General features: G+C 39.7%; 2 protein-coding genes across 2 annotated transcripts in view; both read left to right on the top strand.

The window, feature by feature from the left end:
- The window catches only part of cep350 (centrosomal protein 350), a 31,790-nt gene extending 28,082 nt beyond the window's left edge, over window positions 1-3,708 (top strand). The window contains exon 37 of the mRNA XM_080506042.1: window positions 226-3,708. Within this exon, the coding sequence (XP_080362168.1) occupies window positions 226-393 (168 nt within the window). The 3' untranslated portion in view covers window positions 394-3,708. The remainder of the gene's footprint in view (window positions 1-225) is intronic.
- A 2,002-nt stretch (window positions 3,709-5,710) lies between these two features.
- qsox1 (quiescin Q6 sulfhydryl oxidase 1) overlaps window positions 5,711-26,547 on the top strand; it is a 30,715-nt gene continuing 9,878 nt past the window's right edge. The window contains exons 1-10 of the mRNA XM_080505626.1: window positions 5,711-6,147; window positions 7,805-7,905; window positions 9,990-10,038; window positions 11,004-11,106; window positions 12,208-12,298; window positions 12,521-12,666; window positions 16,570-16,704; window positions 16,848-16,977; window positions 23,413-23,535; window positions 25,554-25,692. Of these exons, the coding sequence (XP_080361752.1) occupies window positions 5,856-6,147; window positions 7,805-7,905; window positions 9,990-10,038; window positions 11,004-11,106; window positions 12,208-12,298; window positions 12,521-12,666; window positions 16,570-16,704; window positions 16,848-16,977; window positions 23,413-23,535; window positions 25,554-25,692 (1,309 nt within the window). The 5' untranslated portion in view covers window positions 5,711-5,855. The remainder of the gene's footprint in view (window positions 6,148-7,804; window positions 7,906-9,989; window positions 10,039-11,003; window positions 11,107-12,207; window positions 12,299-12,520; window positions 12,667-16,569; window positions 16,705-16,847; window positions 16,978-23,412; window positions 23,536-25,553; window positions 25,693-26,547) is intronic.

The raw sequence follows: 26,547 nt of genomic DNA, 5'->3' as shown, positions 1-26,547 counted from the left end.
CTTCAACAGTTGAATGGATTTCAATTAACCCATTTAGTGTGGATGCTGCGCTACAATGATACACCATTCACTCAGTGCTTCTGAAAGGGAGGAGCAAAGTTGACCTTGCTCAAGTTAACATCTTTATTGATGTTGTCACAACATTTTATTTTTCATCCAGAGCATAATTACATAAATCAGAGCCTTACTGACAGGACAGTCACTATACTGCTTGCTCTTCCTCAGGTTCAGGAGCTCCACGAGGAGGAGGCCCAGTGGGTCAACTACGACGAGGATGAGCTGTTTGTCAAGATGCAGCTGGCAGACAGCATCTTCGATGCCTTGCTAAAGGACACGGCGGATGTCCTCACACTCATTTCTGACAAGAGGGCCAAAAGAGAGACCCTCTCCTGACAGCTTTCCTAGATTTTAAAACTACAACTTCTAGCTCACTCCCGGACCTACGCTCACCCCCGTGAACTCTCACCAAGGGAACACCGCTCGGGCTTCCACCACTTGATGTGCCAACAGCAACCCTCTGATGCCTTCAGTCCCAGTATTACCTCTCAGCTTAACGACTCGTCTTCTCCTTATTTCTCTCAACTTACTTGTGATGTGATTTTCTTAAAACGCAAACCGTCTCTTGGGCAATCCAGCCTGTTTGAACCTTATCACCGTCTGGTCGTCCGCCCCTGGACTGATCCTTTTTTTTTTTTTTTTTTTAACTACCATTTGGAGACTGACTAGATGTGTTGACAGGGTGGACTGTGCCATTTGCGAGCACGTTGAAAACCATGAATGCTGCCAAGTTGATCGTTCCATTGTAGAGTTCAGTGTCACATCCACATGAAGCAGCACCAGGTTGTTAAACTTTTTAATTGTCTCTTCTGTGTGCGTGCAGTTTAGATCGTAATTTAACACAAAACCTCATGTTGGTTTTTTTAATCCAACACAATTTAAAATTAATTTGGCATTAAATAAAGTGACCACTCTGCTCCAATTTGCAAGATTTTTGATAAATACAGTATTTCCTAGTCTCTCAAATGGCCTTAGATGAAAAAAAATCAGATTTTTTTCATCACTTTTCATCTGTTTACAGGGATTGTTTGGTCTTTGTCAAATACGTCACGTGATCGGTTCAATTAAGGTCCACTTGTACACTTGTCCACTCAAAATGACCGGCAATTTGCCCTTTCAGTTTCGTTTTGGTTGAGAACAAATTTATCTGTATTGCTTTTGTTAAATGTCTCTTACTTTGGTGACTATAGACAATATTGTGAACATTTTACTGAATGTGGATATATAGCTATAAATTATTTTGTAAAGCAGGAAGTTGGCACTTAAAATGAATTCTTATTAAATATTAAATCTAGGGGAGAGCTGAGAGAATTTGCCATTAATCGTATGTGATTAATCTGCACTGTGTGAGAATCTTACAGATTTCAGATAATATATAAAACGCTTCTGCCTCCTTCATTATTTATTGTGTGCAACAGTTTGATAAGAGGTGAAAGTGAACATTAAGAATTGTACATGATCTTGCAAATGTACAGAGATGAATTTCTTGAGGAATTGTATAAAGAAAATCTAATGTTATTCTAAAAGCACAAGTAGGAATGTGACTGTGGCAATACTTAATGTAGGCAGAAACCAGAGGAACAAAACGGAGAATTGTTTAAATATTTAAAGGACTGTCGTCACGACTGAACTGACAATGTGAGTTTATTGATGTCATGACTGCTCAGTTGGGTATTACGATCACCGTGTCCCACCTCTGAACTATATCAATTTTGTTAAAAAGTGATGTTGTGGGGGAGGGGACGACTACTCTGCGGGTGCAACTTCTGTCTGTTTCTCATTGGGTTTTTCTAAACTGAAACCTCCATTTACTGTGAGTTTCTTTTTTGTTTTCTCTCTCTTTTTCACTTCCTGTTGCTCCTCTTATTTTTGCAGCCTCATTTTTAATCAATTTAACTCGCATACGTGTCCAAAATTTGGTATACTGGTACACGCAGATTCATCCCCCTGAACTTGATACGCGTTGCATCGTGTTGAAGTGGGACACGACTTGACTGACCGTCAATATGACACGATATTTTTCGTCACATTGTGGCACAGTGCTGAAATGCTGGATTTGAGCCTTACTTGAAAGTTCCTAATCTTTTGTGACCTGGGAAATCACTATGATTGTCTGTGTTATCTGGTTTCTAGCCAAGCATTTGCAAGAAAAACATCAGGTTGGACGGCAGCACTGTTACTCTCTTCATGTGCTGCTAATTACAGTCTCTTTCATTACAGCAAACTGCAAGTTCAAACGTCGCCTGCTAATGTTTTCAGACTCCAGAGGTGGTCTTTTCTCCACGTTCAGTTTAAGTGCCTCTTTATGTTGCGTTGTAGTTTGTCTTTTGTTTTTTTTCAAAACTTTGTGATGTCTCAACATCCTTTGGACCTATGTTCATTGAATGTCTCTTTCAACTGCTGTATACTACCATTTTTTTGTAAAGGATCCTCCAATAGCTGCTCTTCCTTCTGACCGGTTTACCCGTACTTCAGTTTCTGCCTTATCAATCTTCCTGTACCGAAGCGTAGTGTAGTAGAGGACGTTTTTTTAAAGCCCTCTCATTTCCCTGTGCCTCAGCCTGAGGAAACCTGCAAGAGTGTAAAGGTTACCTGCATCTTGGAAAAACTCACCCATGCATCTTTTCCATCTAAATACAGTAGAGTCATTCTATTAATATACTGTATCAGGAACTAGTTTGTGGACACTTCACACCACATTTGAGTGGCTCCAGGCTGCACAGTGTTGGGACGCTGAGCTGATGTGGATAAAGACGGGACGACTGTATCCAAGGGCTTCTTTTGGTCCCACTGTCAGTGCTGCTCTGATCCAACAAACTGTTCAAACTGATTGTGGCATGTGGGACAGCGCATCAATCCTCACTGACTGTATGGTGCTAAAGTGACCTTAAACTGAGTACCGAGACTTTGTTTTCTACCGTCAATGTTTTAATAGTTGCCGACGTGTACGTTCAAGCTGTAAATGATATATAATATAGTGAAAAGACCAAAAATATTTTCTACCAATCTCTTCATGCTGTATGACTTGTATGTCTAGTCTGTATTCAGATGTAACTGTAACTATGACATGATTAGTACTTGAGAAACACTTTGTGCAAGGCTTTATGATAAAAAAAACCCTCGACCGTTGTCTTTTTGAATTGAATTGTGTGGGAGGACGTCGACTCCTCCTCGGTAACTATGCAGTACTTGGTCAATACGTATGGACCTTAGCTTAGACCTTCACCTTCGTCTGTATATAACACACATCTTTAAGTAGCTTGAAGCTGTTTGCTCGTGGTTGGTTAGGCCCCCAATTCTCTCGTCAGAGGTTTCAACCTCACTAAGTTATTTCAACAAGACAGTTTGATCGGATGAAAAAAAAAATTTTTTTTTTTTTTTTTTTTTTTTTAAGTAGGCACAAAAAATGTTGATATTGAATTAAAACCAGTAAGGCTAAATTACCCCTCCTCATCTTTTGAAATGCTCATTAATATTTATACTTATGTGATGTAAGTGTGCGCTAAGTGCACTTGATGACTTGTACAAATCTTTTCTGGGTGTATATATCTGATCTGACCCACAATGTTACTGTAACCTGAAAGATTGTTCTATAAGTAAAGACTTTGTCTGCAAATATGTACATAGTATATATTTGTTCCCTAAATAAGATTTGAAACTGTAAATAAAGCTTTAATTGTTTTTGAAGTAATATGCAGTTGTGTGTGTGTGTGTTTTATTTTTTTTAAGGTTCCAGTGGTTCCTGCTGACTGAGGAGGCTCGCTGTAATGTTTGGAGGTGGAGTTTGTCACTCTTGCATCACACGACTACCGTACATGTGATGCAAGAGTATCCTATCTGAAACAACAGTAATCAGACAGTTTATGTAACTTAAAGCATTGAAATTAATTGACCAGTGAAGTAGAGGCTTGTTGACGACAGGATTTGCTTTTTTTCTTGTATTAACTAACACCAGTGTCAAAGTCTATATATCAACATGAGATGTCAGGGGTAAATTGTGAAGTTACTCATATTGTTTCTATTTAATTCAATTCATATTTATATCGCACCGAAATACAACAGTCATTTCAAGATGCTTTTTACAGAGAGACACCGAACAATTGATGATTTTAAAGTACTATATTCTTGCTGAATATGTCTGAATATCTTTTATTGATTTCAGGACACAAACAGTCTCTTGTACTTTAAGTGAGAAATTAATGGATGGGTTCATGCTGAGATAAACTGTTCCCATGTATCGCAATCTTTTGACCCTGACAGAGAATTCAATTATTACAAAGACGGTGACATTTTTTCAATGCTGCCAAATTTTTAAGCAGCTGAAGACAGAATTATGCTCTTATATGCTATACGGTCATTTAAGCCTCTGATGCCTTAATACAGAGAAAAAGCATTGAAAGACACACATTTTCATTTATTTGAGTTCAAATAAAGGTAAACAAATTTTTGTTTAAATATAGTATTGTTTGACAAAAATTTACATATATCTGGTGGATGTTTTTTTTTTACCCTAAAAGGCCCCAGCTAAGTGGCTCATTCATTAATCTGCAATTATGGATGTTTCACATATAGTCCTGCTGATTGCTTGATAGCCAACAAATGTCTACCCACAAGGGAAGATACTCACTTAATACAGTGATTTGTTTGTAATGTATCGTTGGATAGCTGTACTTGTAAGCATGCTATGAAAGCCAAAACTGTAGTTTATCTTGTACTGATGAAATCAAAGAATTAAGAAAAAGGTGCCAGAAAAGTGACTTTATTTGTACCATTTGACAAACTATTAAAAAGAAAATGGATTTCATTCAAATGCCATATTTATCACCTTTGATCAGAAGAAAAAGTTTCCCTGGAACTGTTTGTTGTACACCAAATGTGGAAAAAACAACAAACAAAAACAGTACAATACAGTATTTATAATTGAAAAATGTGTTTATGCAACAGAGTGATTGAAGAGCCACAGGCTGAACAATCATGGTTTATACTATTTGTACTAAAGAACCTGACTTCAAGAGAACCATGTAACACAGAGGCCATATATCTTTCTTGAATAAAACTTTATTGAGCTTTTGTTTTCTGCTGCGATCACCAGTCCATCACAAGACAGTCACACACTGTCACACCTACAGGCAACTTCAGAATTACGTATTAACCTCAAACAAATGTGTTTTGGACCGGGGAAACTGGTCTACCTGTAAAATTAAAAAGTGTAAAATGATTATATTACGTGTAAAAAAAAAAAGAATGAACTTGGCTGAATAACGAAATAAACACATGAACTGGATCATTAGAAAATGTCAACCTTTTTGGGGGGACTTGTAGAGGCATGTCACTCCTGACATGCAGTATAAATATAAATATAAACTGAATTGATGCAGTACTTTGCCTATTTCTCAGATGACTGTCATATACAGACCGATTTACTTGTAGCCTATTCATTTGTTGAGGTACATTATTGGACTTTAGGTTAAAAGACGTGCAGTCCAGTCGACATTGGCCGTCACGGTGCGTTTTATGAACACAGATCATCAGACGTGTCCTGTGGTGAAGTTATGCGTCACTTTAAACTGCCACCGTAACTTTAAGGAGACAAGAGGTGCGTGCGCGCGCGCACGTTGAGAGGAGCGCACTGAGCTGGCTCAGGGGAGGACCCGTGAAGCTTGCGGGCCAAAAAAAAAAAAAAAGCAAAGAGTAGGAAAGTTGTGTCAAGTTTGGTGACAGGGAGGAGAAAAGTATCCGCTCTCCGACTCTCGGTTAGAGGCAGCAGCAGCAGCAGCAGCAGCAGCTCGGAGGGAAAGATGGCGCGGCGCTGCGGCCGTGCCACGTCTCGGTTTACTGAGAAAATGCACATATCCCAGAGAAAGACAGCGATATCTGCATTTTTGTTGTGCTTGTGGGTGCTTTTACCCACCGCTGTCGAGGCCGGACTCTACACCTCCTCCGACCTGGTCGTGTTGTTAACTCCGGGGAATGTGGAGTCGGTTCTGATCAACTCCACGGCCGCTATGGTGGTGGAGTTTTACGCGTCATGGTGCGGACACTGTATCGCCTTCTCTCCGGTGTACGCGCGCCTGGCCCGAGATATTAAAGGTTGGTACGGAGCTGCAGCTCTTACACTGCCTCTTCATTGCATATGTTTCAGAGGAGGAAGCCCCAAGTCCCTGTAGACTTGTAAACATTTATCAAGAGCTTTTTTTTTTTCTTTTTTTTTCTTTTTTTTTAGGGAAGGTGGGGGTCCATTTAAAGGTTCCCTCCAAACTTCACCAGTGTAGTTTCATAACTTTCCAAATGCATCATATACGGAAATGCTTTCAATTTTTCATCCGTAAACAATTGGTGGACAAACATCAATTGTTTGTATTCATGAGAAATCTCCCGAGCTGCAACTAGCTCTGCAAACAATTACATGTTTTGCACTGACGATTTGCTCATACTTGAGAAAAAAATAATCATACAAACATTTATATGGCAAAAAGGTACAGTGTCTCTTTTAGACCTGATCTGCATGTCAACAGTTGGCTCGCCGAGCTGCTGTTTCTGTTAATTAGAGCATGTGATCTAATGAAAGTGTTTTCATTCAGCTCAGTACTGTGGCTCTCCATCACATCCTCGAGCTCAGCCAAGGCCAACAGGAATATCACAAAGCCTTGAGATCAGAAATGTAATTAAGATGACAATGAAGGATGAAGTTTGTGACGATGACAAAGCGCCTGGTTACAGTCCGGGTGTTTCTGTTCTGTGTGCAGGGTGGAAGTGGCATATTTCAAATACTCAGTCTTCTTGTGTTATTTTACTCACAGACAAGTATCACATACCTCATCCTCTTTGCTACTTATGAAATCATAGGTTGATAATGTGTATAGTCACAGTTTGATTTAAGTCTTTTACCAGAATTTGTTTAACCAACAAGGTTCTGCTTTTAAATATACTGCTTACGTTTGTTGAATCTGTAACATTTATTTACTTCATTGTTCACTGGAGGGATGCTCATTTAATAGTAGATATTTCATGCAGGTAAACTGAATCAAATGCCTGGTATTGATGATGCAATAAATCATCCAACAAAAAAGTATCTTAAGTTTCTGAGCAGTGGGTTAAGATGGATGATTCTTTTTTTTATTCAACAGTACTTTTGAAATGTAACGGTCATTGTACTTGTGTAAACATTTTCTGTGCTCCCCTCTGACTGTATGTCAGTGTTTCACACAGTCGGAGGTGAAATTGGTTGGCTGATGTCAAATGACCAGACTTGGTGGCAGAAGGATCTTACAGGCCTCTCAGGAGGAATTATAATTTCACAAGGGCAGTAGTACCACTTTCAGCCTTGATTATGTGTTTGTGTATCAGCAACCACAATCCTGTTGAAGAGTAAAGAAAAAGACATTTTGCCCCAGAAACTGTCTGCACAGGCCCATCACAGATATCATGTGTGAGTTTCCAGTTTTGACAAACAAATAAGAAACTTAAACATGAGACTGATATTGAAGAGGATTTTTTGTATTTAGCAGGCTTCCTCTTCTTTTTATTTATTTAGTTGTTTTTTTTCTTCCAAGGACCATGTACAAAAACATTAAGCTTGGATAAAAGATGCCTCGTACCAGATTTGAGCCGTAGCCAGTTTCCATCTGCAGTCCCATTGCTAAGACCTTTGTCATCTTGTATTGACTCATATGGCTTTCGGACACAGTACATAGTACACTCAATATTTACTGTGGCTCTCCCCCTCTGTTTGTTGTCTGTTGTTCAGAGTGGAAACCTGCCGTGAACCTAGCAGCTGTAGACTGTGCTTCAGAGGACAACAGGAAAATCTGCACTGGCTACAAAATCAGAGGGTATCCCACTCTAAAGGTATAAACATGAGGTTCCTGCCATAGGGAGAAGTAACTTTACTTTCATGAGTACTTTTATTCTTGTATTGCTCATAAGTAAGAATAATTTTTGTTGTGGAATGTATATATATATATATGTCCCAAATCATGAATCTAATTTGCATTAATTGAATCTTTTGACTTTTTATTGTGTGTGTGTTTTCACTCATTTGCAGCCTTTTTCTCATTATTGATATTTTGACATTGATAACCACAATACAGATATTTTAGATGTGTTAAAGACTCATGACAACTTCACAATAATTGAATGAAAGAACAAAACATTACATTACAGTACACTTTACATACTTTCTGTTTGTCTGACACATACGCTGTAAACATGCTCGTTTTACAGAAATAAATAGAATCAAATTCCTACTTTTGTTTACAAAATTAAATGCAGTTGAAAGGTTACTGCTACTTTTAGTGGTTTTGGAGAAAGAAGTGCTGAGTACATTTACATGAGTATTTTTTTTTTTTTGTATCAAGTCCTTTTACTAGTAACTTGAGTATGACTAAAGTAATGTGACATTAGTTGGAATTCAGCACAGATCTTCAGTGCTCTGTGCATGTCTGCTGGTGACACGAGTCTAAATACTTTGCTCTCCATCCTGCCATGGTGGGCTCTGTTGGTAAAAACCCTGAATTATTCATGAAGGAGGCTGTTTCGAGGATCAAAATCAGCGAATTACTCACAATCTTTTTGTTAAATATTGCAAAAATGCTAATCTAAAAGGGTGTCGCTGAATTAAGTAGGTTGATGTAAAATAGAGAGAAGGAAAATGGACAAAGAGCAGCTTTGTTCTTCTTTTGTGTGTTTAATTATATTTGGGAAAGTTAAAAAAAATTACTTCTTTGAATGAAAAGTTGATGGACAGAAAATTAATCAGCAGCCAGTTTGTTTTGAAAATCGTGTCATTGTTCCTATAATGTTCACTCTGTAAACATGTTAATGTGAAAAATTACTTGGATTCATTTCTTAAACTAGGCTGCATAGTTCTACTTTTAGGACTGTTTCTTTTTGCGGGGGACAAACACAATTTCCATTTGTTATTTTGTCAGTTGGAAAACTAATAAATCCATTTTTAATAGAATCAGTCTTCGCCGCAGCTGTGAGGCACTGTCACATATTTGCTAAATAAGAAAAAAATGACGGTGCTGATGAAGCAAACAAGGCCCTGATTCTTGATCTCTCTTGGTCCATGATTTGCATAAATGAATTGATTAAAATTAACGTCGTCACATTGCTGTCATGCTGTGGTTACTATCCTGCACCAGCACACAAGGCTATATTGAGCTTAACGCTGCTGCTGCTGGTTTACATTTTTTCTGACTCGGCCATAAAAGGGGTGAGGAATGTTCACAGTTTTGCTTAAACCTGTCTCTGAGTTCCTTCCAGCCCTGATATGTCTCGATTATGATTAATATTTACTGACAAAAAAACCCAAAACCTTTTGCCAGGGACAAGACCTCTTGTCTGTTCTTTTAATGCTGAGTTTAATGTCCGTGATACATTGTGAAGCACCAACACTTTAAAATCAGTTGAACCGGATTTTATTCCCATTATTGCTGGAGTGAGACAACTGCAATGTCTTGTTTTACTGTACAGCTGATGACCATGTATTGAGAAATGTGAATGTACAATCCCTGATGCTCTCAAAACAATGCTGTGAATTTTGTCACACAATGAATGTGGTGTGGCCTTCACTTTTGCGTGATCAGCAGGACATACTGCAGGAACGCTCCTGTTCCAAACATCTGCATTTGTATTTGTATTTGTCACATATCGGCTCAGTCAGCATTCGTACGCGCCACAGCCTCTGCTCTCGGTCCTCCAGTGAGAGAGTGAAGAGACAAAGAGCTCCTTCTGTTGGCGCTCACAATGGAGCTCTAACATCTGTGCTTCATTTTAACCAGGAAGGACTCTGAGGTTGAGGTGGGCAGAGGGGAAGGCTCCCCCCACCATATATTACACAACCTCGCTTTGCTTCTCTCATGGCTGTGTGAGGGCCGTCTAATCTGTGCACCCCCCCCCCCCCCCCCCCCCCTTCTCTCTCTCTGCAGTTTTTCCATGCCTACTCGGATTCAAATTTTACAGGACTGCCTTTTAGAGGTACTGTTGCACACTCATGCATATTTATACAATTCAGACACTATTTATTTACCGTCTTCATGTATATGATATAGTTTTCCCGTCATGATGGTGCAGTGAAAACAGAAACAATCGGTGTCAAAGTAGTCCTGTGCTCCACAATGTAGTTTATCTTCAGTTAGGCCAGACATCGTACTGTCCTCTGGTCTGATATTGTGATTTTGTCTCTTGACTATTTCTTACTTGAACGTCAGCTTTCAAATTATCTGTACTAAATCTTGAGGGTCATTCAATAAGATTTCGATAAGGACCATGGTGACCATTATGCAGCATCGTGTGTCCTGTTTTGGACTGTGTTCATATACGACTTTATGTTTACAATAAGTATCTCTATTCTATGGGCCTTTGTGGATTTTACAATGACCTGAATGCCTGAAGATCATGAGCTCCCAGTTTTGACCTTCAGCCTCGTCCCTCATTCTCAGAAATGTGTTCTTTCCATATCTCTGAGCTATTTGAAAATAGTTTGTAGTATTGATGGTTCCATCTACAAAGTCACCGCTATTTTATGTTGAGGAGGGACTTTTCTCATTTCCAATTGTTGCACAATTTACACACAGATTTTATGACAAATTCTTGAACCTCAGCAAATTTGTACTTCTTGGCGACTGCATATAAAAAGCTCTCATAGCTAGCCATGTAAATGACCTGCTGCCAATTAGTCTAACTGGTTGCAAAATGTTCTTCCAGCTGTTCTTTATTCATCCCACAAACTTTTCAAGCCTTTTGTAGTGGCATGTGTCCTGGCCATCAAACTCACAATTAACTTCTTTCTTTTTTTTTAATAATACAAATGATACTCTATGATAATGTAATGATTTGATTTGGTGAGATTAACAGTTTCATCCTATCTTTATTTTTTACATTTTGTCTCTTGTCCCAGCCGTTCTGGGAATGAAGGCCGTATAATATCTTTTGATTTATAGATTTTCCTCGAGATCTTCGTGGCCTTCGTCACAAAATCATCGACAAGCTGGAAACCCATAAAGAGCCCTGGCCTCCTGCCTGCCCCCCACTGGAGCCTACCAGGTAATTCACATAGGCGCCATAGTCCTTTTAAAACATATTTGCACACTGTATTGATCAGTCTTTCCCGGCCTCACTCCATTTATGTAATCATTGAGTTATGATCTTACTGTGATTTATGTCCATCCCCAAAACGCACCAAAGACATTTGGCAAAATGTTTATAGGTTTCTTACAATGCGATATATATATATATATATATATATATATATATATATATATATATATATATATATATATATATATACATTGTCGCATATCTTTGTTGTAACCAAACAGTATTTTTAATATAACAAATATAAAAACTTGAAGTAGTTTTAGCATGCTAGTTCATGCACATGTAAATCCACATTTTTTGGTCTCCAATTTCTTATAAGTGAGTTATTTTTGTTGTTTTTTAAATAACAGCCTACTTTTCCCCCCAAAGTTGCAGCATTGATTTATTTTCTTATTACTGCTGCTTCAGATTTTTTACTTACTTTTTTAGCCTGTAGATTTGTTGAACTCAGCATTGGGGGAAAAGGTTTACTGAGCTCAACACAGTGTGCACGTCAGTATTGACAAAAGTTGAATTTAAAAAGGTTTTCTTTATCAGATGTCGGTTGTGTAACATGTTTTTTTTACATTGAGCACCCCTCCCAAGTTTATCGTTACTTCTGCAGTCTCATGTGCCGTTTATGTGCAGACTATATTTTCACTCAGGAAGTAAATAAGAGGAAACTGAGTTTGCTTTTATTCTTGGACTCGGACTGAAAGTACAGTTTCTCTTTTTTCGCTGTCAGGACTTTTTTTTTTTCCCCAACCGAAAAAGAAGTACCATTTCACAGCAGGTATCGGTAAATAAAAAAGTTCTTTAAAGCTTTGACTCCATGGATTAAGACACCATTCATATATGGCCACAGCTGATTTGAATGAGGTTTTTAGAAAATGAAACAAAAAAGAAAAACAAACTGAAGAATACAAGTGTCATTCAAATGTTTTATTTTCTTTTTTATGAATTCAATACCAAAGCCAGTTATTGGTGATGTTTTTTGGGTTTTTTCCCAAATCAGTGTCACAGGTATCACTGAGGTTTTACCTGATTTGTCTGCATGTCTGTCTCCAGTCAAGCTGAGATCGACAACTTCTTTGAGACCAACAACGTTCGGCACCTGGCCCTAATCTTTGAGGAGTCCCAATCCTACATCGGCAGAGAGGTGGTTGTTTCTCCATCATTCCGAGCAGCGTATTTCCCAGTTTGCCAAATCAGTCACACACCACTTGGATTTAAGTGAAAACCTTTTCCTCTCTTCAAATTCAACAATTACATTTTCCTACATGAAATCAAGATTTTGTCAAATGTGTTTATGTTGAAATTTAACCTGAGGTAAATATTTTTTTTGCCATTTATCAGTGTGTTTCTGTGTTGTGCGTATTAGGTAACCCTGGACCTGTTGCAGTTTGAAAACATTACTGTGCGGAGAGTCTTGAATACTGAGGACGGTCTGGTGGCCAAACTGGGCGTGACCGAGTTTCCATCTTGCTACCTCTATTACCCAGGAGGCAACTTCTCCAGACTCCAAGTGTGAGAGCATGTATTGTCTTTAATACTTCTGCAGAACCTTCTCATTTTCATTCCTTTGTGTTCATTTCCATTTTCCAAACATCTCTCTCTCTGACTAATCAATATGTAAACGTGGTTTCTTTATTGGTCCGGGATCAAATGAATCTACGCTGAACCAGCAGTAAAACATTTAAAACCAGTGCATGAGTATTCCTGTCCCACACAAAGCTTTAGCCCCTGGTATTCAATAATCTCAGGGAAAATAAAATCTAAAAATAAAAGTGCTAAAACTATTAATTACAACTTCAGAGGAGGGCCGATATAACAAAACTGGAAAAAGTTTTTTTTGTTTTGTTTTTTTTGCCAGAGTTGTTTTTCTTTTCTCCAAGATAATTTTCTGCCTCCGGGGCATGTGACAAGCTCCTCATCCAGATCTATACATTCTGTATGTATAGGCTGCAGTACAGTCAGTTTGGCATTTCAGCACTGCAGGTTGTGCATGGGACAAATGTGTCATTAGCAAATTTACAAAAGGATCCTTGCTGGACCATGAACTTATTTGCACTTTGGGAGTCTTTAATCTTGTCAGTGCTTTTATTTTTGTAAAGGAGCTGGTCTTTTGTTGGTTTAGGTGTGGTGTTCAAACATTTCTAATGAAAAAGGTTTGAACATTCGATGCTTATTTCATCTTTCTACTGAACTAAACATTTTTATTATGCGGTTCACCAGACCCAAATAATGAAACTGATAAAGTAAGAATGCTGTGATAGACACAATTGTGTTGTTATTGCTTGTAAAATAACTTGAATGGCTTTCATATTCCAATGACATGGTTATTTTTCCCCACTGTGTCTCATTAGATGTCTTCAGAGTGATGTGTGGGCGTTTCTCCTGTCAGTCAGACCATAGTCTTCTGACTCTTTCAGTTTTAATGCACCTTTTTTTTGTGTTAAATATACAATATTTTAGTATAGGTTTGTCGAAAATCAAATTGAGTAGGTGTAATCTAAATAGCCACTGAGTGAAACACGAGTGTGCAGAACTTAAATGCACAGTGTGATGTGTCCGAGTTTGTCCATACAAACAACAAAGATAGCTGCTGTGACTAACTGCTCATAATATCAGTGGGAAGGCAGGATTCCAACTTCACTTATGTGGCATTGCTGTACCAATGTGAGATATGAGGCAGAGTGTCGTCACACTGTTTTATTGGCCTCTTGAAGTCCTTGGTAGCTTTTTTGCTTTCTGGCAGCCTTCGGAAATAAACAAACCACTATGTAAATACAGAAATGGAAGAGGCCAGACTGGGAATGAGACGATATGTGATAGTAACCATGGCTAAGCCGGAACACCAGCCGCCTCCCACAGGATGTAAAGAGGCGTGTGTGTGTGTGTGTGTGTGTGTGCGTGTGTGTTAAATGAAGAGATTTACACAAACGATGAAAATGCTTTCGTTCCTCAATCCTTGAAAGTGAGCATTTCATAATATGAGGATGAGCACTTGGAAGTTTACATTATTTGTTTCATTTAGAAAATAAAGGGCTATCCTTTCAAACATAAAGTCTTGTGTGAGGAGGTGTAGAGGCTCTGCAGTTCTATTTGTACAGCACATTTTAGCAAATCAAAATGCCTTCTATCAACAAAAAAAACAGTGGCAAATGTAGAAAAAAAGAGTAATAGTAGGAAAGGTGAATAAAAACAGGCGCAACAGTAAAGATTTAGTACAGTATAAGAGGATTATTTCACAGAAAAGCTGAGTAGCAAACAGAAATGTCTGCAGTCTTGTTTTGAAAGTAATTTATAGTTTGAGCCATCCTGCAGTTTTTGGGAGCTTGTTCTACATATTTGGTGCATTAAAAATGTAAAGCTTTTTCTGCACGTTTCGTTCTGACTCTGAAAACAAACAAGTTTGAGACGTTAAACTTGAGTTCTTCCTGGTTCATAACGGCAGATCAGAAATGAGGCATTTGGCATAAACCATAAGTATTTTGTGTCTGCTATACTACATCCAAAGCACATTCATGGTTTTTGCATGCATCTTTTGTATGCAACACCCCAAACTTGTCTCCTTGTCTCTTGATGTGCCTCACACACGCATTATCTATCTTTGGTTGCCACTGTTCCACATGCAACAGCATTGCTGTCTGTTGCTAAGCTTTGTAATATGCTCATTATCTGAACCCTATTCATGAAAATACCTTTAAACATCTGGCCTTTTAATGGGATCAGAGCATGAAAATCGCTCCTATTATTCACTATCATAAAGCAGCGCTGATCATTCCTCACCCTGCAAATTCATCTGCTGTTTTCTGCCTCTTTGTTTGGCTGTTTCAATAACTTGGCATGCAAAGAGGACTCTTTTTAGTTGACAAATGCAAAAAGGAAATGATTTATTGCTGATTTATTTATTCACCCTCCATCTCTCCCCTTCCAACCCCCCTCATCTCCATCACTGTACAGAAGGGAGGTTTTTTAATTTCTTGCATGAAAACAATGCCATTGCTTTTCTGGCTTCACCTGCCAAACAAGCCCCAGCCGTGCACGGCGACAGATGGCCTCCCATCATCACTGAATGTCTGATTGATCCTGGGAGACTGTGTGTGTGTGTGTGTGTGTGTGTGTGTGTGTGTGTGTGTGTGTGTGTGTGTGTGTGTGTGTGTGTGTGTGTGTGTGTGTGTGTGTGTGTGTGTGTGTGTGTGTGTGTGTGTGTGTGTGTGTGTGTGTGTGTGTGTGTGTGTGTGTGTGTGTGTGTGTGTGTGTGAGTGAGTGTGCGAGGAAGTGGGAGTATGCAGGGGTGTCTCACATCTGTCATGCATGTAATGTGTGCATGTCCCAGGTGAATGCGTTCCCCCTCAGCCCACCCTGACGCCTGCCTGCCCGCTGGCCCTGGGGATCACTGGATGAATGGTTTTCTCTCCACATCTGTACACTCCCACCAGACACGCAGGTGTAATTGAGTCCTCGGCTGGTGTGAGTGAGCGTTGGCCCAGAGTATCCATCCTCCTTATTACCATCCTGTTCCAGTTTTACAATGCTCCCTCTCTCACTCTCTCTCTCTCTCTCTCTCTCTCTCTCTCTCTCCCTCTCTTGCTGTCCATGACAAGAGGAGACAACAAATGGGAGGAGGATGCAACCAGTGGAGGGAGGATGGAGAGCACATTAATGGCTGTGGTTCCAGTTGCAGGGTTATCACATGCCTAATGCTCAGCGATCTCTCTCATGTTGTTCCATGCAACTCTGGCACCATCTGCTCCGTATTTAAAATGTGTTCCTGTAAATATGTAAAATATGGGGCAATAAAAATGCAGGTCATAAAATATTTTTTTATGGCAGTGGTCTGCTGCAACACAACAATGACCAAAACAATTTGAGTGTTCAGTTTTAAGGTCTTTATATATTTAGATTAATGCCGCACATAGTTCTGCCATCTGCAGTGTTTTTGTTAATATCTTACAAATATCATTAGCAGTTGCATCCTGTTATCCTCAGCTCTTCACATGGTTACAAAACCGTTTTGATAACAGGATCTTGTGCAAGCAGAGACCAGTGGTCACACAGATATTGTTGAACGCTGTAAACATTTGCAGTTCGCTCAGTGAAAAGTAAGGTGGTTTTGCCTTCGCACCGTGGGGGCACAGCGGTGTTGTTGGACCAATTATGGCTCATGTCCTCGAGCAGGTCATTTCTTCTTCAGTCCTGATGCCCATGCTGTATGGTGAGGTATTCTCAGGGAAAAGGTTTCTTGACACCTTGTCGCCTGTTGTTGCGACTGGTGTTTGAACTTCGGTGTGCTTTGAGACTGAAAGAGTTTTGTCTCTGCTGAGACAAAGACACTGCTGAGATGAAAAATGCTCTATAAATGAAGTTTATTCTGTCATTATTCTGTGAAATAATCCACTTTTCACTTGTTCTTCCTTTCCACAGCAACATTGAGGCTCGTACGTTCTACTCTTATGCCCTCCAGAGGCTGCCTGGAGTAGTGCGGTCAGGAAGGCCACCGCTCGTCTCACAAGCCAGTCTTAAAAATAGGACAGAGGAGCCCTGGAAACCATTCAATAAGTATGACTGAGACACGGCTAATATGTTTTGTTTTTGTTTGTTTGTTTGTTTTTGTTTTTTTACTTATTGGTACTGTACATTTCTGGAGTTTCTTTTTTCTTTTTTTTACTTCCAAAGTGTGATTATGTGGGGCGTCTGTTCAGATCCAGGGTGTACATGGCAGACCTGGAATCAACCCTGCACTACTCATTGCACGTGGAGCTGGCTGTACATGCTGTGATCAAAGGAGTGGCCCTGAAATCCCTCAAGAAATACATCTCTGTCCTGGCAAAGGTACCGATCACAAGCACCAAATACATTCTGAATAAATACCTGCTTTATTATATATTTACTGTCTTTGACAATAATATATTTATTTCATCTACTGAATGCATTCAGGACTTGGAGCTAAAATCTATTTGAGATGATTATTCAGCGATTTAAATACCATGACAGACCTGCAGTTACATTCATACCTGATTAACTTATTAGAAGTATGTATTGAAATCAACAAAAATGTTCAGTTGCAGCAGGTCACCACTAGATGGGGAGTGAGACAGCAAAATGTTTACGTTGGAGCTGTTGCAGGGTTTAGATTTTGGTTTGTTTTATTCTTTTATCTTTAGCTTTCATTTTTCTATTTTGCATGCAATGCACCGTGGTTTTGACACACACACACACACACACACACACACACACACACACACACACACACACACACACACACACACACACACACACACACACACACACACACACACACACACACACACACACACACACACACACACACACACACACACACACACACACACACACACACAAATTGAAAGCAGAAGTAGATGTCATGGACTGCAACAGGAGCACAAAGGCTCTTGTGGGTGTTGTTGACCCTCTTGATGTGGGTTCCCATGGGGAATGAAGCGTGGCTGCCACCCACTCGCAGCTCTCAGGCTTTGACCAGACGCCTGACGATTGGTAAACCTCGCTCAGACACACTAACCACACACACTTTTTATACGTGTGCCGTCTCCGTGCTTGTGGCTTCACGCAAACATTTCTGTCAGTACTTGTGGCCTTGCCCGTCCTTCATGGTAAACGGCGAGAAAAAAAGTCTCTTCGGTGAGACGGAGGCAAAAAGAGGCTGGATGGAAGACCAGACTTGTTACTGCCACGCTTCTTTGTGCTTTGGGATCCAATATTTCCAGCACTTGTTTTCCCCTCACATTTTTCCTACATTTCCCTCTCGTATTCCAGTTACATTTTGAAGTTTTTCATATCTGCCCAATTCTTCATCTTATTCTTAGTCCTCCCTTTGGTTGTCTCTCTCAAATATTTCCTTATTGATGACATACTTGGTTTTTCCCGCTTTCCTTTGTAAAGCATGCCAGCCAGGGAAACATGCTGTGATGATGAGCCTGACCTGTTAGCCCTGTCCCCCTTGGCTACGCACCAGGCTTTTTCACTGCCCTCATCTGCCACCAATCTCTCTGATTATATCTCACTCTCAAGAGAGAGAGGCATCCCTCTCTCTTTCTGTGTGTGTGTGTGTGTTACCGTGCCATGGCCTCCTATTAGCTCCAGTTTGTTTAGTCAATAGCTGCAGGTCCCAGTGGTATTTTTAGCCCACCCCCCCCACCAGAATGCCCCGGCTGCTCAGCAGGCTTTGTGTAGCTGAGGAGGCGGTCATTGTTGCATCTGATCGCAACTTGTGACAGCCCGCATTGACATTTGACTGAACAGTCGCGCTACAAATAGGCTGAATGTTCTCGACCTGGCAGCTTGTTAGGAGCAGTTAATGTGAGACAAGAAAATAGTTTGTGAAACGGGGGGTGGAAAAGGGCTCTGACACAGGAGAGGGGGGGTGATGCATGCAGCCGCTAGATTCACTGTGTCGTTTATTCATTACACTCTGAAGCTTTGTGACAAAGTCAGAAAACGCTCGTTTTTGATTTTCCTGCTTGACCACAAACCTTTCGTTCAATGAAGAAATGGCCTTATCTTCACACTTCTGTTCTCATGATTCCTAACATAGTGTGTTTGGGACAAAAAAAGAAAACCTGAGACTGAACTCCTTGTGTGAGTCATGTTATTAGATCAGAGTGAAAAGTGACTCATGATGACTTGACCTCAGTGGCATAATTTTTTTTAATGCTGCTGTTGTGTTTGTTTTTCATGAGTCATTTCTGAGTTTTTAATTAGAAGTTGTTAAAAACAAAAATTTGTTTTCACATACAGGCATGTTCCTGTGTTTGAACATGAAGTCCCTCATCTTGTTCAAGCTACAACAAATAATTTATTATTTTTCCTTCACCCTTTTTCAACACTTTTTCAGTTGTTTTTTTTGTTTTTTTACATTTTAATTGTACCTGTATTCTTTTGTCAACTGAACACATTTTAAATGAATAGATATATACACATTTCACAACTTGCCTGTATATTTACTTTATTACATATTTAATTAAAATATTTTAAAGTCAAATGAATATTGATGTTTTCATTGCATATTAGAAAAACACTGTTTTCATTAATCTGAAACATTTAAATGGGAAAGCAGTGTACAGAATACATATAATATTGTTAATAAATAAAGGATTTTAGTGAAGTGACTCTTTTATTTCTTTATTTTTATTCATAGCAAAGGACTACAAATAAATCGAAGGATTTTTAAGGATTTTGTATTTGAGCTGAATTGAAAAACCAACACGGTCAGACTTTCATTAAATAGAAAATTAAAAGCAACTTACGTGGACATTTCATTAGTTTTGGGATTTGTTTTACTTTGAGATGACATCTTTACATTTTTTGTTGATCGATAACTGATTATTTGTGTATTCTGTGCAGCTACTGTGTGTTTTGTGCATTTTCAGGACAGTCTGAATGCGTCATCTTTCATCCCCTTTATCATTTCACAAATCTCTCAAAAATGACTCCCTGCTCTGTCCAAGAATTTCAATTCCGTGAATTGTTTGACTCTTTGTCGTCTTTAATCATCCCATCTTTGTGTCTCCATCCACACACGTAAACATGGGGGTTGTTTTGTTTTTTTCTACACCCTTTTTTTCTCCTTTTTACACTGTGCCATAATATTACTAGATTTACTGTCTTGTCAGGCTGAAGCTGGATTTATGAATCCTCTACATGTATATGAGGATTAAAAAAGTGGATCTTGGGAAGCATGAGAGCATTAAAGCAAGGTTTTTAAGGATTACACCTCTATCCTGCTTTTCTTGAAAGAAGCCCTTCAGCCCAGAGGGGCAGACAAATAAAACACTAGGGGGGGGGGGTGTTAAAGGAACACAGGGTTCGGCCTTCTCACGCCAGCACTCTACATATGACATTCATGTGCCACGGTTGCCACAATTTTCTCAACGACCTCAGAGATTGTTTCTACAATAGCTGCTTGTTTAATTTTAAATAATTTCCGTTATCTACAGATCGTAAGTTAACATTGTGAGATATGTTGTGGCTTAGTGTGTGTGTGTGTGTGTGTGTGTGTGTGTGTGTGTGTGTGTGTGTGTGTGTGTGTGTGTGTGTGTGTGTGTGTGTGTGTGTGTGTGTGTGTGTGTGTGTGTGTGTGTGTGTGTGTGTGTGTGTGTGTAAAAGCACATGGCTGCTGTTTGCTGTTCTCCGTTCTGACACGTGCCTGCAGAGCCCCCCCCCCCCTCCTCTGTCTCTATCGTTTGACTTGAAGTTGGATTATAACTGAGGGGGCTTCATCCCGGTCTTCCTCTCCCGGGCCCTGGCCTGCCCTGCCCTGTTGCAGCCAACAGATGCTTCCCTCCCAGGACCCCTGCCACAAGAAGCTTGTGGTTTCTCAAGTGCTGCTGATACTAATCGGATCAGGGATGACATATTGCTGGGGTGAATGGGATTGTCATGGTCCAACTGGGATGGGAGCAGGAGGGGTACAGGGCTCTGTGTGTGTGTGTGTGTGTGTGTGTGTGTGTGTGTGTGTGTGTGTGTGTGTGTGTGTGTGTGTGTGTGTGTGTGTGTGTGTGTGTGTGTGTGTGTGTGTGTGTGTGTGTGTGTGTGTGTGTGTGTGTGTGTGTGTGTGTGTGCGCGCACGGAGGCAGAAATATCAAGTTCAAACAAATAGGAATTACAATCTATTATCAGTGATGTCGAAGGCAAAACTTGATAATATTTTTGTGAGCAGAGGAGCAAGATATCACCATTTGCATTATTTCTTAGTTTTGGTTTCTGACTGTAATTTTCATACACAGAATTTGTGGACCACGACATTCAGTAAAATGGGTACAGATCTTTATTGTGTTTATTGCAGACGGGAGCAGCCTGCGCCTTCACATAACCGGTATAGCTTTGATATTGGGTTGACATTTGTAACATCGTGAAGCACTGAAGACCAGTGACTCAGACAGAGAAAAGTTAATGAGAATAAGACAAAGTGAGTAAACATCTGAGTGAAAAATGACGTTTTGTTTTTCCACACAAACACTAAGTGAAACATGTGAACGGTTACAGAGTTAGTGATCAGAACAGCTGCAGAAACCTCCTGAATATTGTTGCTTGGTGATGCTGGCATAAGCCCGTTAGTGGAAAACACCTGCGTTCTCTCTTCTGGTTAAATTCATAAGTCTGTTTAATGAGCTTTTCTGACTGGTGAACACTCAGACCTTAGATCCACTCCTAAACCTATTATACGACGCTGCCACCAACCGCAAACATCACAAGTCTTTGTCTGCTCTTTACACCCCAAATTCACTGCTGTGTGTTTGTGCATCTGTGTTTTGTGGCACAGACGGAGTATTCGGCAAATCCTCCACAAGTCTTTATTTTCAACATTTCAACCATAATCTCCAGTGCAAATCCAAAAATGTGTTTCTCCTCATATTTTACTCTAATGTCACTCAAATCTGTTTGTCTACATTGCATCATTCAGATGAACTTCGATTCAAAACATTATGTTTATCTTGATCTGGGGGGGGAAATATCATTAGTCATAGGTTTGTTTTTTTTTCTTCTCAAAGATGATAAAATCCCATCATTACAAGATTGTTGATGATTACCTTGGGGAAAATTTGAATGAAAGATTGGATTCTTTCGAAGAGAAACAGATATTTACCCAAAAAGTACGTTTGGTAAATTCTCCCCAAATTGTTCTCTAAATAATGTTTCAGTTTTGGCCCTCCTTCAACACGACTAAACCTTTTATGTATTTTGTTTTCGCACAATGGTCAGATGATGAAAGTGGCTCAAAATCCAGCGCCTGGTTATACTCTGTTATTGTCGACCACAAAGGTGTAAGCATATCGGTCAGGATCTGGTAAGGAGGTCAGTGTGTTACACACAGATTATGTTGGGTGTGTGATGAATAGATGGTGGAGTTGTGGTCCACTAGAGATGGCCTGTGTGTGACAGTGTCAGTGTTTGCAGATGTGTGTAGTGGAACAGATGGTTCAGGCCAAATTGAAAAGACTCAGCGATGCAACTCAAAATGATCTATAAAGCGCTTCCAATACACTTGATGTCCCAAAAGTGTTGGTGATTTATAGACAGTTGACATGTTTTTTTGAAAACATTTGAGATATTCGTTTGTTGTCAAAAAAAAAAAAAAGCCTACCAAGTTACCATGGAACTAATTTTATTTACCCAAAGTTTTGGAAACCAACTTGATCCCTTCCTAGCGTCTGTTTCTGAGAAATGGGACCATTATCTTAAAGTGCTCCATGCACGCAGGTCTACTGTAAGAACAGGAAGCACAATCAGCTAAACTTTTTTTTAAAGTGATCCTCTCTCTCTCTCTCTTTCTGGAACTGGGATTACTGGAGACGTCAGCTGTTTTCTATAGCCGGTGTATCCTCGGGTATCTGAGTCTGTCTCTAGTCTGTCATCACTGGTCTCAAGGACCAGTCGGTGGGATTTCCTCTTTTTCTCCGCGTACCCACTTCGCAAGTTAGAGGGTCGTGTTTCCTCACCGCTTTGGTTGTTGCCATGGTGATGCTAGTTTGACAAGGAGTAAATACACAATGGGAGTAAAGCCCTGAGCCGGGAGTGCCTAAGTGGTTGTTAGTGGCTTATGAAATGGATCTTAATGAAGGACGAGGCTTAAGCTCAGCTGTTGTCACATTTATTGAAATTCTCTAAAGATTCTTAGGATAAAAACACTCAAACCTCCAGCCCCCTTCTCGCACGTAAAGTATGTGCACTATCCAAATTTCTATATATATTAAAAAAATAATAATTAAAAGACTTATAAAGCATTTCAAAACATATTTAGGGAAGCAAGACGAATAAAATTGAAATGAAAAGTCAATTCATTACTTCATTTACTGAAAGTTGCAGCGAGTCTATTTAATTGAAGTACTTTTCTTAACATTCAAAGCCTCAGGACCCAACTTCTCTTTTCGAATTGTCCCCCCCCCAGTTGATGTAATTAATAAATATGTTTTTTGAATTAAAGGTAATTTTGTGCGTATTGTTTTACAATTTAAGTACAATTTACACTATGATAATGTTGCCACTGAGTATGTACGTAATTTTAATTGGTTTCAAACCTTTTGACTGTCAGTTTATCTGTATAACAAAGTGCTTCAGTGTATTTATATATACTTTTTTAATTGAGAAATGTATTTTGAATGTTTCATATAACTTCATATAACAGTATTTAATGGAAGTTTTTTTTTTAATGTTAAGATTAATAAAGAGTTCTTATGCTGATGATTAAGTAGAAGGATTGATATATTTTTTATTTGTTTCTCTCTACAGTATTTTCCAGGCCGCCCTATAGTGATGAACTTGCTGAAGTCTGTGAACTCCTGGCTACAGAACCAGACTACTGATGAGATTTCCTACGTGTCCTTAAAAGAGATATTGGACAATACGGCACAGGTGAGCCAGCACAGGCACAAAAACCTAAAGCGCATTTAAACCTTTCACGTTGTGCATCCTTGTTACGGTAATTCTTCAGCCTCCAAATTATTCTTTACCATGTAGGTGAATTTGCATGAAGATGCATAACTGCTAATTAATCCAGAAAAGCAATGTGTAGAAGTTAAAACATTTAAAAAATAAAGGAATGGAGGCATAAAAGTTCAGGAATGGCGAGCTGAGAGTGGGTCACCCTACTGACTGGTGTGAGGACGTCGATCCGAGAGTCGCGTTTTCATTTCTCTGAGCTACAAGGTCACCTGTCAGTCGAATCACTCAATCAGTTGAAAAACACACCGCGACGGTAGCTCGGAACTTAAAATTTGTCTATAAAATCCTTGTGCGCACATCAAGAAAATGTATATGTTCCTAAAGACGTTTGAGTGTGTGCTTTGGCCTCGTCTTGGTGCCAGCACCTACAGCCGAGGATCTATGTGCTGTTGTCTTTGGAATGAAGCCTGCATGCCTCCAGTGTACAGCCCCTTGCAAATTGAAAGAGTCACTTACTTACATCATTAGCTTTTAGCAGGCAAATCAATGGATCAATGAATCAATGGGAAGGTATGAATAGACTCTGCCTCAGAGGAAATGGACTAGCACGCACACACACACAGACACACACACACTCATGCATAGACACACCAAATCTTTAGCATTGACATGTGAGTAACCCTGTCAATCACAGCAGTGATGGCGATGCAGTGCTGCGAGTGAAACGACTTTATGTCAGAGAAAATATGTTGTTGGATTCAACTGTGGCTCGTGGTTAGAGATCTGGATAGCTTTGGTTCATTAGTGGAGGGCTGAGCCATTAACCTGAGATTGACTTTTCATTGATCAGGGAAACTACGTGCAGGGCCTTCCATTACGTTGAACAGGTTCGGAGTTGCTCGAGAGATGCTTTGCTTTTTAGGAGATTTTACAAATATCGGCCTTCAAATAATTTCCTACATTTTTTTTTAAAAACATAATTAATGAAGCCAAAAAAAGAAGAAAAAACCAAAGGTAATTCTGTTTATCCTTATACGTCACAACCTCCAGCATCTGCCTGCATCTCTGAACACTAAGTGCGATTATTCTTAAAACGTCTTAATGAGTCATTGTATCATTTATCGTCGCACTTCCAAGTTTGGCGTCTAAATAATAATGGTGCGCAGTTACTCGATGATCACATAAAACCAAATTTTGTCCTCAGTTAAACATCGATGACATTTGACATGGTGGACAAGGACTTTTCTCCATTCCTTGATAAATATTCACTCGGTTTGAGTTGTATAACTATATATCTCACCAAAGTAGAGACAGAACCATGTTAACAGTTTGTATCTTTTCCAGCTTCATGTAACAATATCAATCAAACGTGGAGGGAAAAGACATTTTAACATTTTATGAAACATCCTTTGTGTCTCTGTGAAAGCTTGTCCGCAGACGAGCAAAGATTTACATTTTAAATGAAACGGTGCAACTGAATAATTTGTTCAACATAATTGAAGCCACAGTTGAAACCTCCATCTGCTCTTTGAGATAAAGACCTGACTAAACAAACCAGACTGTAGAAATAAGCTATTGAATAACATTCAATATCTTTGAATTTAAAGGTTTTCCAAGATAGATTCATTGAGACCACGATTGGTGGTGTCTCCTTTTTGTTTTTGGCAGGGCTGTGGGTTATCTGTAAAAATGAATAAGTCTTGCAATCCTACTAAATAATTGTTAAAACATTGAGATGAAATCTCCAGCTTCCTTGTTTATTTTTAGCAGTGTATTCTACTGTGTGTTACATTACAGTGCAGGTTTATAATAATCTTACTTCAACTTCTTGGGTCAACAGATGGCATGTTGGGTGAGTGGGCATTAATTTGACTGAAATAACAATTTATTGTTTACCCCCCCCCCCCCCCCCCCCCAATGTTTTGCTGTTTTCAGCTTTTTTGCTCTATGGCAATAGTTAGTTTTAATTTATTTCTTCACTCTTTCAGGTTCCAAACACCGCACTGCCTGATGGCATGAAATGGGTGGGCTGCCAGGGTTCACAGCCCCACCTCAGACGTTATCCTTGCGGGATGTGGAGTCTGTTTCATGTCCTTACAGTCCAGGCCAAAATTCTGGGAGGCTCAGGTTCATGCACGCACACGCACACACACACACACACACACACACACACACACACACACACACACACACACACACACACACACACACACACACACACACACACACACACACACACACACACACACACACACACACACACACACACACACACACACACACACACACACACACACACACACACACACACACACACACACACACACACACACACACACACACACACACACACACACACACACACACACACACACACACACACACACAGAGCGACACAAACAAAACAAACTGTGAATGAGAGCAGCTATTGAGAGTTCACAAAGCCGGGCGGAGACTGGGAATGAGGCTTTGTAAACAAATTAGCGTGTTAAATTAGTGTCTTCACACTGACCCGATTTAAATTTTCACAGAGAGAAGGCTGAACAAACACACCAGTAAATATTCACACACACCACTTATATCTATGTTTGTGTTGTCCAATCCTCTACTTGGCGGGCCTCTGCCCTGCATGTTTTACACTTCTTCAAGCATAAACGGAACTAGTTGTTGTGACTCGCGTGTTCACAGCTTTTGTGCGGAGCTTGGTGACCATTATGATTATATAATGATGATGATCTGCATCAGAATTTTTGTTGGTGTCTTTTTCTCAATTTCTCTTTCATGTTTTGCTATTTTGCAAAAACTAAGCCTAATTGTGGGTGTGTGAAAAGGGATTATGGTAGATTACTGGAATGTGAGTGGTTAATAAAACAGGCAGACGATCAGAAGCATTGCTCCTCGCAGGGATGTTAATCTGTCTTCAACACACACACACACACACACACACACACACACACACACACACACACACACACACACACA

Source organism: Blennius ocellaris (genome assembly GCF_963422515.1).
Source record: "Blennius ocellaris genome assembly, chromosome: 12".
In the NCBI taxonomy this organism is placed as follows: Eukaryota; Metazoa; Chordata; class Actinopteri; order Blenniiformes; family Blenniidae; genus Blennius; species Blennius ocellaris.
The sequence above is the reverse complement of the archived record's forward strand: the minus strand, read 5'-3'. Positions and strand labels throughout refer to the sequence as shown.